The sequence below is a fragment of the Doryrhamphus excisus genome, chromosome 23 (assembly GCF_030265055.1).
Source record: "Doryrhamphus excisus isolate RoL2022-K1 chromosome 23, RoL_Dexc_1.0, whole genome shotgun sequence".
Classification (NCBI taxonomy): Eukaryota; Metazoa; Chordata; class Actinopteri; order Syngnathiformes; family Syngnathidae; genus Doryrhamphus; species Doryrhamphus excisus.
Window position 1 is genome coordinate 10,929,081 of NC_080488.1, and position 14,818 is coordinate 10,943,898.

A 14,818-nucleotide genomic window follows, 5' to 3' on the forward strand; every position below is an offset into this window, starting at 1 on the left:
CATGACACATGAATTGCCATGACTCACACGAGTTCACTTATCAGACGCTGTCATTTGTGTGTCATCACTGAGGCAACCTACCGCAACTCTGCTAACTTAATTTCCCTGCGTGTCACTGTGGCACTTTTTCCAGAGAATTTGTCTCAGATGTTGTCATATGTCTTAATGAAACTGAACACTGACTATTGGCTCCTCAGAGTTTATGCTGATTTAGCTAGAAGGATACACAAGGTCATGTGGGAGGCCTTTGCACTCAGGGAACTTGGAGAGGGTCCAGTAACCAAGGGAAGTGGCGGAGCATCTATATTTTATCTGTCATTCATATTTGAGTGCTGTCGATGGGGAAAGAGAGGTAGCACATGTCTCAGTCTTTACATTTACACAAGTATTCCAGCGGTAGGTTATCTATTTTAAATTATAGCATCAGCAACCTCCTTCTTTTCTCCATTTCTCGGCCTCTCTGTTTTCCCCTACCCACTTAGACAACTCTATTGGATTTTTACTTTATTCCAAATGAATTGAGCTGCAGCGCTCATGTCGAAACGAGCCCAGTCAATTGCCTAAATGTAACTACGCTCAGTTATCGGTACTGCACCACATGCTATTTGTGGGAAACCTAAGCATTATAAACAAATAAAACCGCCACATTGCCTCTAGTCCCTTGGTTGGGAATGTACTGCAGTGGTGAATGGGCAGGGAGCGTGAAATTCAATATAGGCCTGTGTGTAGAGGAAAGAGAACACTCAACCTGAATCGTCATCAATATAGGATAATACAAGAGTCCTATTGTTGCTGACCACTTGGCCCATCTAAATATTTATTATAAGTTACCTTAGCCAAGATGACTCACTTAAGTAACAGGACTGTATATTCATGTATATTAATATTAATTATGTTAATGTTGTTTTGACCATACCATGTAAAAAATCATTGAGTGAGGTGTGTGTGGGTGGCTCTTATCTGACTTAAAGGTTCCATAAACATTGGTTTGAAAACGACAATCACTACCAACTACACCCCTTAAATAGGATAACATTTTAATATTATGGGCTAGATGAAATATAAACACCTTTTTAAAACAGTTGCACCAAAAACCTCAATTTGTTATCGTCATGAAGGTGGGATTTGTAATATGACCGTACTACCTCAATTTCCAGACTAGAGAACACACAGGTATTTAAGCCGCACCCACTAAATTTAAAGAGAAAAGTTGTGTGCTGCAGTGAAATGTGTCCAAGCGGAAACAAACTAATGTTCTGCACCACAGACAAGTGTTTGTCAAAATTGTCCCCTTGCTGTTGGGGTGGTCACTGGGGTGGCCAGAGAACGGTCAAGGCTGGCCACGGCCACCCTATAGCTCTGAATCAGAATAATGTAATGTGGGGTAATGTGTGACCAACACAATCATTATCTGGCTGTCACAACCCAGTCCTGTAGGACTAGTCATTCAACTAGCTGACTCTTGCCAAACCAATGAAGGAAGGAGAACACATGTCCATCTAAGCCAAATTATTGAAAAGATCCTGCAAATGTGAACCAAAAACATACTGGATTTGTGCCATTATCATGCTGTGAAATCAGCAGGCTTGCATGCACTGTGAGAGGCACAGAGACTCTTCTCTCCTTCACTGATTTGCTGAAACCCAGTTGTTACCATAGAAACCTATTTGTCACCAGCTATTATTGTGACATTGACCCAAAGCAAGTGCTGTGGCTGAGTGTGTTGACCTCACACCATTTGTCGTAGGGTGCCTTTTGAGGACGTTTGTTGTATTTCTCAGAAAGAGATGAACTCAATGAGGCCATCCGCTGATGCTTCATGGCACGCACAAAAAAGTACAAGCTTATTGTGTTTGTGCACTTTCCGCTGGCATTCCACTGTGAGTGTTATGTGTGCACACGGCGCTAAGTGACAAGGTTATAGGTAACATGTGTCTCCTGTGATGGATGACCTTGGGGTACGCTGTCCAATCCATTGTGCAGATACTATCAGAGCTACACTCCTGCTGCCACCAGCCCCACAGATAACCTCTCAAAGAGCCACATCGACTAATGTGACCTCCCTCTGCGCCATGGCTGCAATAGATTTTAGCCATTCTATATTCAGTAAAAAATGTCATGTAGTGTACTATCATTTGATTCAACTGTATTACAGTTACAAAAAAATAAAAAATATATGTTTTTTGTTCAATGTCCTAGTAACCCCAACAGCTACACAAATCCATCCATCCAGTTTTTATGCCGCTTATCCTCAGTCGGGTCGCGGGAGTATGCTGGATCCAATTTTTACTTAAGACATTTTTTTTCAACAATTGGGATCGTGCAGAAAATCTATGACATACGTAAGTCAATGGAAAAATATAAATATGTATTTATATTTAGGTTTTTTTATGATGAGGCAAGAGTCTCACCTGCCTCATGACCACACATCACTGATTTTATGACAAAGCTTTTGCATTTCATTCAACGGTACTGCAGAGTGGCCATACAAAAGCCTACAGGAGCTGTCATTCCCCCATCTTACCCCTCATTTAATTTCTTCTGTGTGCCTTCCCAGCCACGTCTTCTCTAATGAAGCTAAATCTAGCATGCTAAATGGAACCAGTCAGCTATGTCATTGGTGCTGGAGTGGCTGTAGTTGTCTTCTGCTGGACCCAAATGCGCAAACACAAATTTAAAAAAAGCATGATGATGGTTTTGCAGACATTTGCAATGCAGTGGGCATGTGTAGGCCCGATCCGACACATTTCTCTGTGTGGTAGCTGTGGAATATGACACCTCTTGAATTCATCCAAAAACAGAGGCACCCCATGTGAGGACTGCAAAAAAAACTGATAAAGCAACAAATTTAGAACATGTACATCCACTGTAGCATCAGTTGAGGTCCTGTTACACAGATCAAGAGTACGGAGACACTCTCTGCAGGCCACCAGCCTACTGATTGCGCTACTCTTAGCTTCAAAGTTCTCAGCTTTGGGATTTGTATGGAATCTAATGGCTTTGGAGTGTGAGTGCACATAGTAACACAAGTGGAAAAGCGGCGTAATAGAGCACCCTACATGACAATCCAAAAAGCACACACGCTTAGGGATGTACACATGTGATCACACACTGTGTAAAATCTCATCTTGAAGTCCAATATATCCCTCACAAACCCATTAAAGGTGCTTCATACAAAAGCCTCTCTCAGGATACAGTGATGGAAGTGAGAGCACCGACAGAGCCGAAAGTAGGAAAATTGTTAGTAAAAGTGGACTTTTGTGCACACTACTGACTCAGGTTTGCTCAGTTCATTTGTGGAAATTCACAAATTTACAGTTAATAAGCTATAAAATACTGCACAATGCAAAAGCTATTTCATTTCCTGGAAGTCGCGGTTCTTGGGACCATATTAAATTTGTGGAAAAGTGAGAGTTAAGCTTGTGTGAGTGAGAACAATGCATCTATTGTGTGTCTCCCAGTATTCTTCCATCAGCCGTATATATGTACGTGTTGTGCAATTCTGATTGTGCTATGTGAGTGTGTGTGTCAAGAAGGCCTTCTCGAAGCTATTAGACTGAAAATGAACTGAGCTATTAGATTGAATCTGTAGGTGTAATAATAATATGTAATAATGTGCTCTTGGGACAAGCAAGTTCCTTTGCACCGTGTTTGTAGTACTGCATGCCACCTTGAATGTTATCAGCATATTTTAATGCATTGTTGAAACAATCAATTTTACTGTTGCTACTGAACATTTAACTTTGATGTGTTTTCCCAATGAACACAGAAGTAGCTCGGTTTCAGGGTTGGCAGTGACAAAACAAGATATATTGCAATCAAGGCACTGCAAGACGCCTAACTTTGCCAATTGTTCCCCCAGGCGCTGTAGACCTGCCCACTGCTTCAGTGTCTCACTAATGATGTCTACTTGCTGTTTTCAGTACTAAGTGGGTTAAAATCTGGAGCTCAAATGTTGTGTTTGGATCTTTTTTTGTCCATGATGAAATCTTTATTTCAAGATGAAAAGCAGTCTTTGTACTTAAAAGTGAACTATAATGGAGTGGTTCTTTTGGAAGACCGGTTAGTTCAAACACATTTTGAGTTGTTGTGCCCTCCATTGATTGCTTCCAGGGAAATAAATCAATTACGCCTCCAATGATGCCAAACAACATAAGCTTGTGACCAATGTTTAAAGAAAAAAAATATATAAAATGTATTATATATATTATATATTATTATATCCTTATATTGGTTGGCCATCTTATATTCAGGTAGTCATAACAAGACAATTAAATCCATTGGGGACTTCTCCACAAATATTTTTGGGGTTAGTTTTTTTCTTTAACATATTTTCAAAAGCAATTCCCCATCTTTGAAGATTTGTACCTCACAGGCAACAATGACAAATGGAGGTGAAAAATAGCTTCACTCAAGTTCAGGTATGAATCATTGTGGCTTCTTTTGACCCAGATGTGTCTACCTGGGTTGGAGCAAGACGCCTGATGTAAGTCTGACAATCTGCTCCCCTCCCTGTTTTTTCACTTTTTGACATTTCAGCCCAAGGAAATGACTCTTCTCTGGCAATTCTTCACTGCATGGTTCCCTCGCTTGTGGGTTCTATAGAGCATGCTGTCACTTACGCTTTTTGATGTGCGACTTATTGCACTATCTTGCAGTTTTGTTGAACAATCAGTAACTTCCCTACAAAGAAACATGGAAGTTGAGCTGACTAAAGTGCTACTCGGTGGTTAACCTCTGCATGTAGAGATCTCGAGTGACATGGATGCAGAAGACGCATGTTGTACAGTTAAAACCAGCCAAAGCCCGAGTGTCACCTCTGCCATAGTGTTAATTAGACAGTGTCACCGTCTGTCCCCAATGACATTTATTGCACATATGAATATTTTACCCTGACAGATGGTAAGAATGTCAAGGCGTGACACTGAGTTATTAAGCGCTGGCCCTCTCCCTTGGAGACAGAATGCCGGGCTTGTCACCACTCGGTTGTTTTAATAACTCACTGGGAGCTTCTCTGCAAAGTTTGCCCTAACTGTGGTGAAACAGCGTCCTAGGGCATAGGTGAAAGAATCTTCACCCGTCAGATTGCAGAGAATTGGACTGTGTGGGAATTCCTTCACTGAATAAAAGAACAGGCATTCTTCCATCCTTCTGCCCCGACTGCTTCCACCTGCAGACTGATGGGCTTTTTTCTTTTTTTCAACATGTGACCTTCACCTTTACTCTGTGGTCAGATGCACAGCTCATCATGGACCTCCTCTGTAATCTTTTGAATGTGATATCACACTGCTGTAGTGCAGACAAATTCTTTCACTCATTATACTGCATTCCACTGAAGGCATCTATTCCACTTTTTACCATTCTTTCTAGGTGCTCATTGACCAGCGTACATGCTGGACGTATTACATATTTTTCTCTGATTGGTTTTTCACTGCCGCATAGTATTATGTCCCTGTGTCAGAGGCTCTTAATTTGAAAACAAAAATTGTATCGAAAACATATGGAACCGGGACACACAAGTATGGAATTGAACTGAACCATGACTTGTCTGTATCATTGCACCCCTAGTTATGAATGGTGATGGACAAAAGAGTGACAAACTGACACAGTGGTTCAATGTGTTTTTTAAGAGGGAGTGGATTGTTCAGTTTTGCATATACGTCAGTTGTAACTTCCAAAAAGGCATCTATAATTTAAATGTCGAGTCATTTCAACGTGAATTATGTTACAGCACAGTAAGCTGAAGTCAATAGCAATTAGAGTAAATGTTTTAGCTACCCTGTCTTATCAGGTGACACATCTCTTGCACGTAAGATTTAAGATGAGGATTTATGGTGGCTGTATTTTCTTTTTACATACTTGAAGCATCAATGGCAGGCAAAACTGTCTTGCAGGTGTTGATTTGTATTCTTATCAGCCGATAAAATAATTTGTGTGGTTGAATTGGTGGCAACATTCTTTAGTGAAATGATGCTGCCTGTGTGTATTTGGAAGCCTCACAATTTGCATCCTATACTGCAACAAAGGCGCATATCTTTGCAGTGTTCTCATTAAGGCACAGCTCACTAATCCCAGTAATTGTGTGAACATAGCCATAAAATGAACTGAACCCACCAGTAAACATTATTACATGCTACATTTGCTCAATGTACTCACTGTTACTTAAACATGTAAGTGAAAAATTAACAATATAGTGGTACAGCTGATATGTGTACAGGCATCATGTTGGTCCAGGGTCTGGGCATAATACCCTGCAGTAGTCATCATGGAGGTTAAAGTTGAATGAAACTAAAACGTAGTGACATTGCCTTTCATTGTAATGACCGGCGACAACGTGCAGTATTACTCTGTCTATACATTACTCTACCTACCTACGTAATCTGTTCCGCACACATAACCAGCTTTATGTCACTTTATTATTTGCACAGCTAAAATTTCTAAACAAATGTTTTTTTACACAGGATATATACTATACATAAAAACGTATATGTACTAATTTCACTCCCAATCAATCTTTTTTGTCCCCTCTGTTTGCTGTGTTTTAACATGTCATTTAAGTCTGGTAAATAAACTCATTAACAAAACTATTGATGTTTTGCTTTTGTTTGGTGGGCATTCTCTGTAAACCGGGAACTGTTTGGAATGTAAATCCCTGTGGATCAACTGGTTCTATCATGCTAACTCAGTCCGTCTGGTATCATTTGCACATCCGCTCACCTTTCTTTCTTATTTTGATGCTTACTTTGGACTTCAGCAAATCCCAATGAACTTGTTTTCATGCTTGCAGAAACTGCTACATGACTGGCTGATTAGATATTTGCTTTATGAGCATAAACTGTAGCAAGCCCGTAGGCACCAAAGTGTGTTTCTGGTGTATACAATGTGCAAATGAAATTGACTTTTTTTTTTGCATCATTTGGGGTCTATAATGTAAGCCTGGTTTGTTTAGTTATTCCGGTTATATCCTCCACGCTGTTCAATGTGTCTCGTTGCCACAGCTCATTCTCATCTTCTCAGTCATGTTTCCCATGAGTTTTTGAGCTATGTGTAATTACCCAGTTTGTTTGCGTCTTGGCTCCAACTGCCTGACTTGTCGCAGCCAGCTTGTGTTCACAGGGCACTGGATGTGCGTTTGCGCGGGGGTTTTGCATTGCACAAATCACTCTTTAGCAAATATGGGTGTGACAAGCAAGAGCATGCAACAGTGCCAATGGGTTTCTCGGCACATGTGTGCATCACCCCAAATGCACGCTGGCAGCCATGGGGAGACAGAGAGAGGGACCATGTCATCTCTAATCCCTTTGTTTTGAGTCAGATTAGAGCTTTGTGAGGCGTTTGCGAGGCCTGCAGAATGTGGATTTAAGGATTAGTCTAATAAACAGAGGCTCTGTGGCACTCTGGCGGATTGTCCTGCATCCTTTTATTTATATTCTAACAAATGAGAAGACAGACATAAAGGAGGACATGGAAGGTGGAAGATGTCTTAACAGAGAACCATCACACAAATGATTGTCTAAAACCCTACTAGACATGCTCTGATGATGCAATAGTAAACTTTAGTTTTACTTCAAAGTATGAAAGCAGTATGTGAAACCTGATAGAATGAGGTTCAATTACAGAGATAAATCAAGTTTTATTTTTGTAAATGACCTTATTGCTATGTGGCGGTGCAGATGAGCGGCGACCTCATTTGAAGAGTCTGCATTTGGTTTATGATTCCTTCACTTGCTAATGAGGGCCTCCAAAATCAGAGCTTTCAGAACTTGTTGCATAACTGCATGACATTAAAAATGAAATTGTTGGAAATTAAAATGCAAATGACACAATAACCTTTGACATTATGGGAAATTACCATTTTACATCTCCATGGATTTCTGAGGCAAACATTAATTTTAAACTCCTTAGTGAAATGTGATATGATTATGCTAGCTGATTGTACAAAAACATGCTTTAATGGCACACAAATGTCATGCCAGATATTACAAAAATAACCCTGCTAGTAAATAGCACAACTGATCACATTACCTAATCAAGTGATTTTCCTCCTGTCGGGCAAGGAGGTATGAAGGTGATGGGATGAAGTCATGGCGAGAGAGGGAGCTCATCTCTGCTGTCACCTCACGGGTCATGTTGGGTCGTAAAAAAACTTGCTAAACTTGATTATTGCAAGTGTAAACTTTATCTCTGTATACGATAAGTGTTTTGTCTTTCAATCACACACAGAAATAAATGCGTGTTTTTTTCTCGTGTGGGGCCTTTCAGTCAAAACCGCAGCATTACTTGTATCTACACGAACTCTGATCTTCCTGCAGTCTAAGTCTAATATGTTGGTTAGGGTCATTTTTCTTTTGAGCCTGATTTATTTAAGAAAGGTTGATGTTATTACACGCCATTTATTTTTAGCAAGCAAAGTAGTGTTTCTGCATGAATGCTTGACTGTTATTATTATACAAGAAGAACGATGTTATTAGATGCATTCAGATGCTATTCTCTCAGCATGGATGGATGGACAAATATTGATTAGGGCTGTCGACATTAACAGGTAAATGTGTGAATACAAATTCTATTTCTGTGTTTGTTTATAATGCATGAGTTAATGCTTGTGTGTCCTAGAAAAAGATGCATATTGGATAACAGTTGGATAAAGAAAATGGTGTTAACAAGTTTATGTCAAATTAACAGGAAAGTTTTTATTTGTATTTATTGTTGCTGTGAGTTACTTTGAGTCACTGACATGTAGAGTTTCATTGTGCTTTCACTTCTTTGTATGCCTGTGCAGATTTCATCAATCATCCAGGTCATGGTAATCCATCTTAGTTGAAGACGTTACGCCTTTAATTCGAGGACGTTTATTTGGGCATTATTTTGTGCGTGAATCTTTTAAATGGAGTAGCCTACTGTTTTGCATTGTAGGGATCATTCTGGGTATCATTTGTTATTTTTCTGGATCATTTAAAACATGACCATTTGTTTAAAGCAAAAATAAGTGACTGGTCCTGAATTATTATAACGTTAAAAATATCTAATGAAAGTAAAATTTAGACGCCTGATAAATTATTGAGGAAGTAGGACATTTGGAATTGATTATTGCATTTTTTTAATACGTGCATGTTGTTTTAATCAGTCCATAGAAGGAGGAACTACCAATGCATGCTGCAATGCATCCTTTTTTTCATTTTATTATACTTTATGGTAGAAATGGACTTACACTAATTCATTGACACCATTAGCCTCATCTACAATAAGCCGCTTTTCTCAGTTGTCTATCCAAGCCACGACTTTCAAATAAATTGCCTCCATCTGAGACAAACTTCAACATAGTAATTTTCAAAATAAATTCTCCACCTTCCCTGTCGTCTTGCAATTACATTTGTCATTCTGCCTGGATTTCATGGTCACTTCACGGTCGTGGGTGTGTCTATTTTCTCCCTCATCTAACTACGCTCTCTCATTCTGTCAAGCAAACATAGTTACAGGCGGCCTCATGTATGTGTTTGCTTAGTTTCGCATTTGTCTTTCTCGTCGTCTGTTCCTTTGTGCATAAAAATGCAAATCTGCGGTCCTGGCCGGTAGCATGCCACTAAATCTTATAATGGCGACATTCAGAATGATAACAAGTTAAGTACAATTCTTATGAACGAGATAATCCACTTCTGTGTGATGTTCTCGAGAGGTCGGGCTGCTGTCACTAGAGTAATTAACAAGCTCAAGATGGGTGCTTGCTCCTTTGTGAAGGTGGCTGCCTCGGTGACCTTGAGGAAAACACAGACGTGGGTGGAATGTGATTGATATGCGATCCAGATCTCTTGATTTACCCCCTCGCTTTCTTCACTTTATCCATCTAGCTCTCATTCTGTGACCTTTCTCCTTCTGCTTATCTTAACACTTAAACCTACTTAACTTTCAAATGACTGCTTAACACTTTTTGTGGGGCTTCTTCACACACATGCAAAACACCTGTTTAGAACTCTATTTGTATTAAACACTGTTTTATTGGTATAAGGCAGTGCTTCTCAAGTCCCCCCTTGAGGGGCCGCAGTCAGATGTTTGGCGTGAAAGGCAGGGAGACTACTCATAAAATGTATTTGACTTTATTCATGCTTGAAAGATGCTGACGCCAGCAACAATAGTGTTGTGTGCAGATAAATAAATATGATCAGGTTATGAATAGTTTTTCAGATGGGGGGCATGATAGAAAATAATTGAGAACCATTAGAATAAGGAATTTAGTAATGACTCGCCACTTTGTGGTTCTAATTTCACGGCCTCACTCACTGTCATAGTTTTTCAAAAATATACTGTAGTAATGATAAATCATGCTCTTGTGTTTTGGCTCTTTTTTGAGGCCAATTTAACCCCACGGGTATTTTCCTTTAGGATGTGATTTGCAGAAAAGTGTTTTCTAAGTTTTTGTGTCAGGCACAGTGTTTGTTTGTTATGACCCTTGATGATGAAGCCCTGACCTGTTGTCTTGCACCACCATCAGGCCATAAAATGTATCTATACGTATAATATAATCTTTAAAGGTCCTAACTCCGAATGAACCCCACTTTCTAATATAGTGGGTAGAGAAGTTGATAATAAATGAATAATCTTTGGAGAGCTATTTGAAAAGTGTTTAGGAGCTACTTGCTGCTCATGATCTGCTGGCTGGAGACCCCTGACTTACCGTGTATGAACTCAGAGTGGTCCGTATGAATGGCCAACCAGCCAGCCGGGGGTCCCGACTTGACACAATGTGACTTTTCAAAACATAATGATAGATCATCATCATAAACGATCACCTCACCAAGCTTTCCTTGTTCATATGTGCATCATGCCAGTCTGTGAACCCCACTATATACTTTACTATACTTTACCTCTTGATAGCCTCACTCTCCATTCAATGTACAAACACATTAAGGTTGGACTCCTAATAGCTTGTGTGATGGATACCGGAGCATAATGAGCTCTTTATGATACTTAAATCCTACTGTTAATCAATGCACATAGCAGGGCACTTTTCAATATTACCTTCTAAGCATTTTAAAATGAGCCCTCATTGACATTATTGACTCCCATTTTGGATTCTTTCTTTTCCCCTCCATCTTCTTTCAATCATCCCAGCATGCAATTAGTTACATCACACTTTCAGAATCACATGCTGCCTTTGTCTTTGGAGCTTTTGTCTCCCCTGATATTGACAAATACTCTTCAGACAGAGAGTTATGGAAATGTAATGCTCTGCTCTAATGTAGTGGGTGGACCCGACTTCCTGTAACCTCAAGCAAAGAAACCCAGCCAGTCTATTTATTACCTTAAATGCCCCATACTGGCAGCTGCTGGGGGCATTGCTGTCAATTACTGCTGGTTGCTGTATTGTTGCACTTTGATCTTTAGCTGCTAATGTGCTCCGTTGCTCCAGGCTCTTGCACTTGTATCATACCGTATTAGCATCATCAAGTATAATCTGCATCCACAAGTATACGATTTGAATATATTAAAAGCAGGCGGGCTGATTGTGATGCAGTAGAAATGGAAAGCTGAGGTGACAGTATTTTAAGTGTTGAAAGTTGTTTTTGGACCGTGTCAAGTTCACGAAACAAATCTTTGTGTGTGCACAGGATGCATCCATGCTGGGATGGTGCATTTGGATGTATGCGTTTCTGGGTGTTTTTGAAGTTCTGTGTGTGCACATCTTTGTCTGGGTGTGTTTGATTATCCCTTACAGTCTCAGAGGGAGCGGGATTCATTCTCACTCTGATAATGAGGGCGAGACTAGCAATGCCCTAAAGTCATTTCTCCCATTCTTCAGTCCTTCCTGTTGCATCTGTCTGCTTTTCAGCCCTGCTCACCCGTTTCCTTTTTCCCTTTATTCCTTCTCATGTCCTTCTGTCTCTCATTGTTCTGATGTTCCTTTATTCTCTGTCCCCTCTTGTCATCATTATTTTCCCTTTAGTACATCTATATTCAAGCGGTGCTGGCACCAACCGAATGGCAGGGACATGTTTGCTATTTTATGTCATAGATTTAGATTCTGATTGAACATTTCTCAGCAGCCTCACTAACGTTTCTCTGTCTATAGCCATTTTCACAACAATTTTCACAACAATACGCATTGCATGTTTGTCTGCCGGACTGCTTAAATGTCCATTCACCACACTCATTTTGCTGACCTTTCTCTGTAGATTCTCCAGAGAGCCCAAAGCAACAGCAAATGCATTTATTTCACGACTACCCTTTGTTTTATTTCTATTTTCCAGGTGACTAACGTGGGGATTAACTCCAGCAAGGCCAACTAGGAGTCATACTTACAACAACTGCATCCAAACACACCAGCATGGACCTAAAGGACCGAAGGCAACGCTCACTGACCTGCTCCAAGGACTCCCCATACAGCACCTCATCCCTGGACGCAGATGAGTGTCGCGTGCCGACTCAGAAGTCTTACAGCTCCAGTGAGACGCTCAAGGCTTTCGAGCACGAGCAGAGGCTGCACTACAGTGGCTGTGTGACTGACCTTGTTCACCACGAGGCCGATGAGTACTCAAGACAAGGTGGGTCTTCGGGTAAAAGAATTTTGGGGACTATCCATACTGTGCTAGACATTATACAGTCCAAGTTTAACTAGATGGCGCTCAGTGTGGTATAGATCTTTGCCAAGGTCAGTCAGCACAAAATTGCACCCACCTTATGCATATGCCAGGCATTAGAAACACAGCAAGATTACAGCCTGCTGCTGTGTGACTAACAGAGGTGGTCTCCGTGGTGACATGCATTGTGGCCTATGATGCGCAGTCCAGTGGGCCCTGCACATTTAAAGATGCCTCGTTCTCCCAATCCCAGATATCCGGAGGGTTGTATCATCAAAGGCATACGGCTTAAAAAACAAATCAAACAATTGGACGGGATAAAGCCGATGTGCTTAAAAAGAAAGAATATACATCTCATTTCGTTTAAGTTTCCGATTAAATATTGACATTCATGAAACATCACAGCACATGCAAAATTGTTGTGTGAACTATAGCGCCAGTGTGTCTTTTGCAAGGACAGAATGGCAACTTATCACTGCAATCACTCATTGTAACTGTTTCACTTTGCATGAGAGAACGCAAGTAGACCTTTGGCCCTGTCATAATGAACTTTGGTTGGCCGATAGGTCACTGTTAAAGGGCACGCCTGCTCTCTTAGGCGTGTCTGTAAACGTTTGTATACATGTGCACACATATATATTCCATAAAACAGGCAGTATTGATCCCTGACTGGTGAAAGGAGACTGACTCAGATTGATCCACATATATTCCGCTCCATTTTCTGTGCATGGGCACAAAGAAGAAACGAGAAACAGACCACAATGTGATTGTTACATGTATAAGCATGTGCAACAGCACACAGAAGGGAAAAAATACATCTTGCCTAACTGAGGCAAAGGTATAGCATGAAAAATAGAGGATTGATTGGCATCATGGATGAAAAACAGAACGCCAGTGGTGTGTGCTGGACATACTCCATTGCTGCACAGAGCTGACATCACACTAGGCGATGGCTGGTCGATACCAACGTCCTCTCAGCCTATCAGCACCGTCAAAAGACCAGAGCCGCAGATGCATCGTGGGAAGTGTGGCCACAGGAGACCAACAGTGTTGCAGCACCATAAGGACTGTGACACCACAGGAGGAGTAGAGCTCAGAAGGCAAAGTGAGAAAAGCAGCAGATAAATACTTTAGGACTAGACACATTCACATAATAACTGTAAATGGGATATTGGCTCTTAGTATCGTGCTGATTTGTTATTTTGAACAGATTGTATTATAACTACCAAGATGTCATCTAGTTTCCGAAACTTCCATCTTGAAAATCATAGTTTTACTTTTTTTTTTTTTCCTTCACTGCATAGCTGACTGACATGGACCGTGGAGGACACTAAATTAAGCTTTAATGAATATATTTACACATTTAAGATGGGAACATTTTAAATTTAAATTAAGCCCAATAGTTTGTATACCAAATAATCTATGGACTGATTTGGCTGTGCAGTAAAATAGTATGAACTTTGATTAAATTATAATGATATTGGACATATGGTTGGATGGGTATGCTGCTCGCAGTGCATTTTTAAACCACTCCTTCACAAGAAACGAAATGGGTTAACCTATTCAAGGTGTTCAGTGGTGTGGCGATAGACTTGATACAATGTCGTTCACTCGGCTACTTGTGAATAGATGATAATCATTAACATTTTATATTATTTTTGGGGAGGTATACAAACATGACTACTGGAATTAGTAACCTAAGCCGACAGAGTGGCTAGCATGTAGGCCACACAGTCAGGAGATCAGGAAGACCTGGGCTTGATTCTCAGCTTGGGCATGTTGCATTTTCTTCCGGGTACTCCGGTTTCCTCCCACATTCCAAAAAAAGCATGTTCGGTTAATTGGCGACTCCAAATTATCCATAGGTGTGGATGGTTGTTTGTCTACGTGTGCCCTGTGATTGGCTGGCGACCAGTCCAGGGTGTACCCTGCCTGAAGTCAGCTGGGATAGGCTCCAGCATACCCCCGCGACCCTAATGGGCATAAGTGGTATGGATGGATAACAGATCATTTCAAAAGCAGGAAAAAAGTGGTCTAAATTTTGTAAAAAATGTAAATTAACGAACTTTTTTTCAGTACAGTATAAAGATGCGGAGGGCCCCAATGACTGAGCTTCCCTCGGGCCCTCAAATGACTAGATATGCCCCTGCTTCCAGCACTGTGTAGCCATATTTTTTTGTAGCAGAATTCAGGACACTTGTGCATTTTGAATTTGAAATGAATGCATAACGTGTGTGAATTCACAA

At 40.6% G+C, this 14,818-nt stretch overlaps 1 protein-coding gene across 17 annotated transcripts in view; it reads left to right on the forward strand.

The window, feature by feature from the left end:
* tenm2a (teneurin transmembrane protein 2a) overlaps positions 1 to 14,818 on the forward strand; it is a 181,686-nt gene that overhangs the window by 31,048 nt on the left and 135,820 nt on the right. For all 17 annotated transcript variants that reach the window (XM_058063582.1, XM_058063592.1, XM_058063580.1 and 14 more), the window contains one exon: positions 12,243 to 12,536. In XM_058063582.1, the coding sequence (XP_057919565.1) occupies positions 12,320 to 12,536 (217 nt within the window). In that variant the 5' untranslated portion in view covers positions 12,243 to 12,319. The remainder of the gene's footprint in view (positions 1 to 12,242; positions 12,537 to 14,818) is intronic.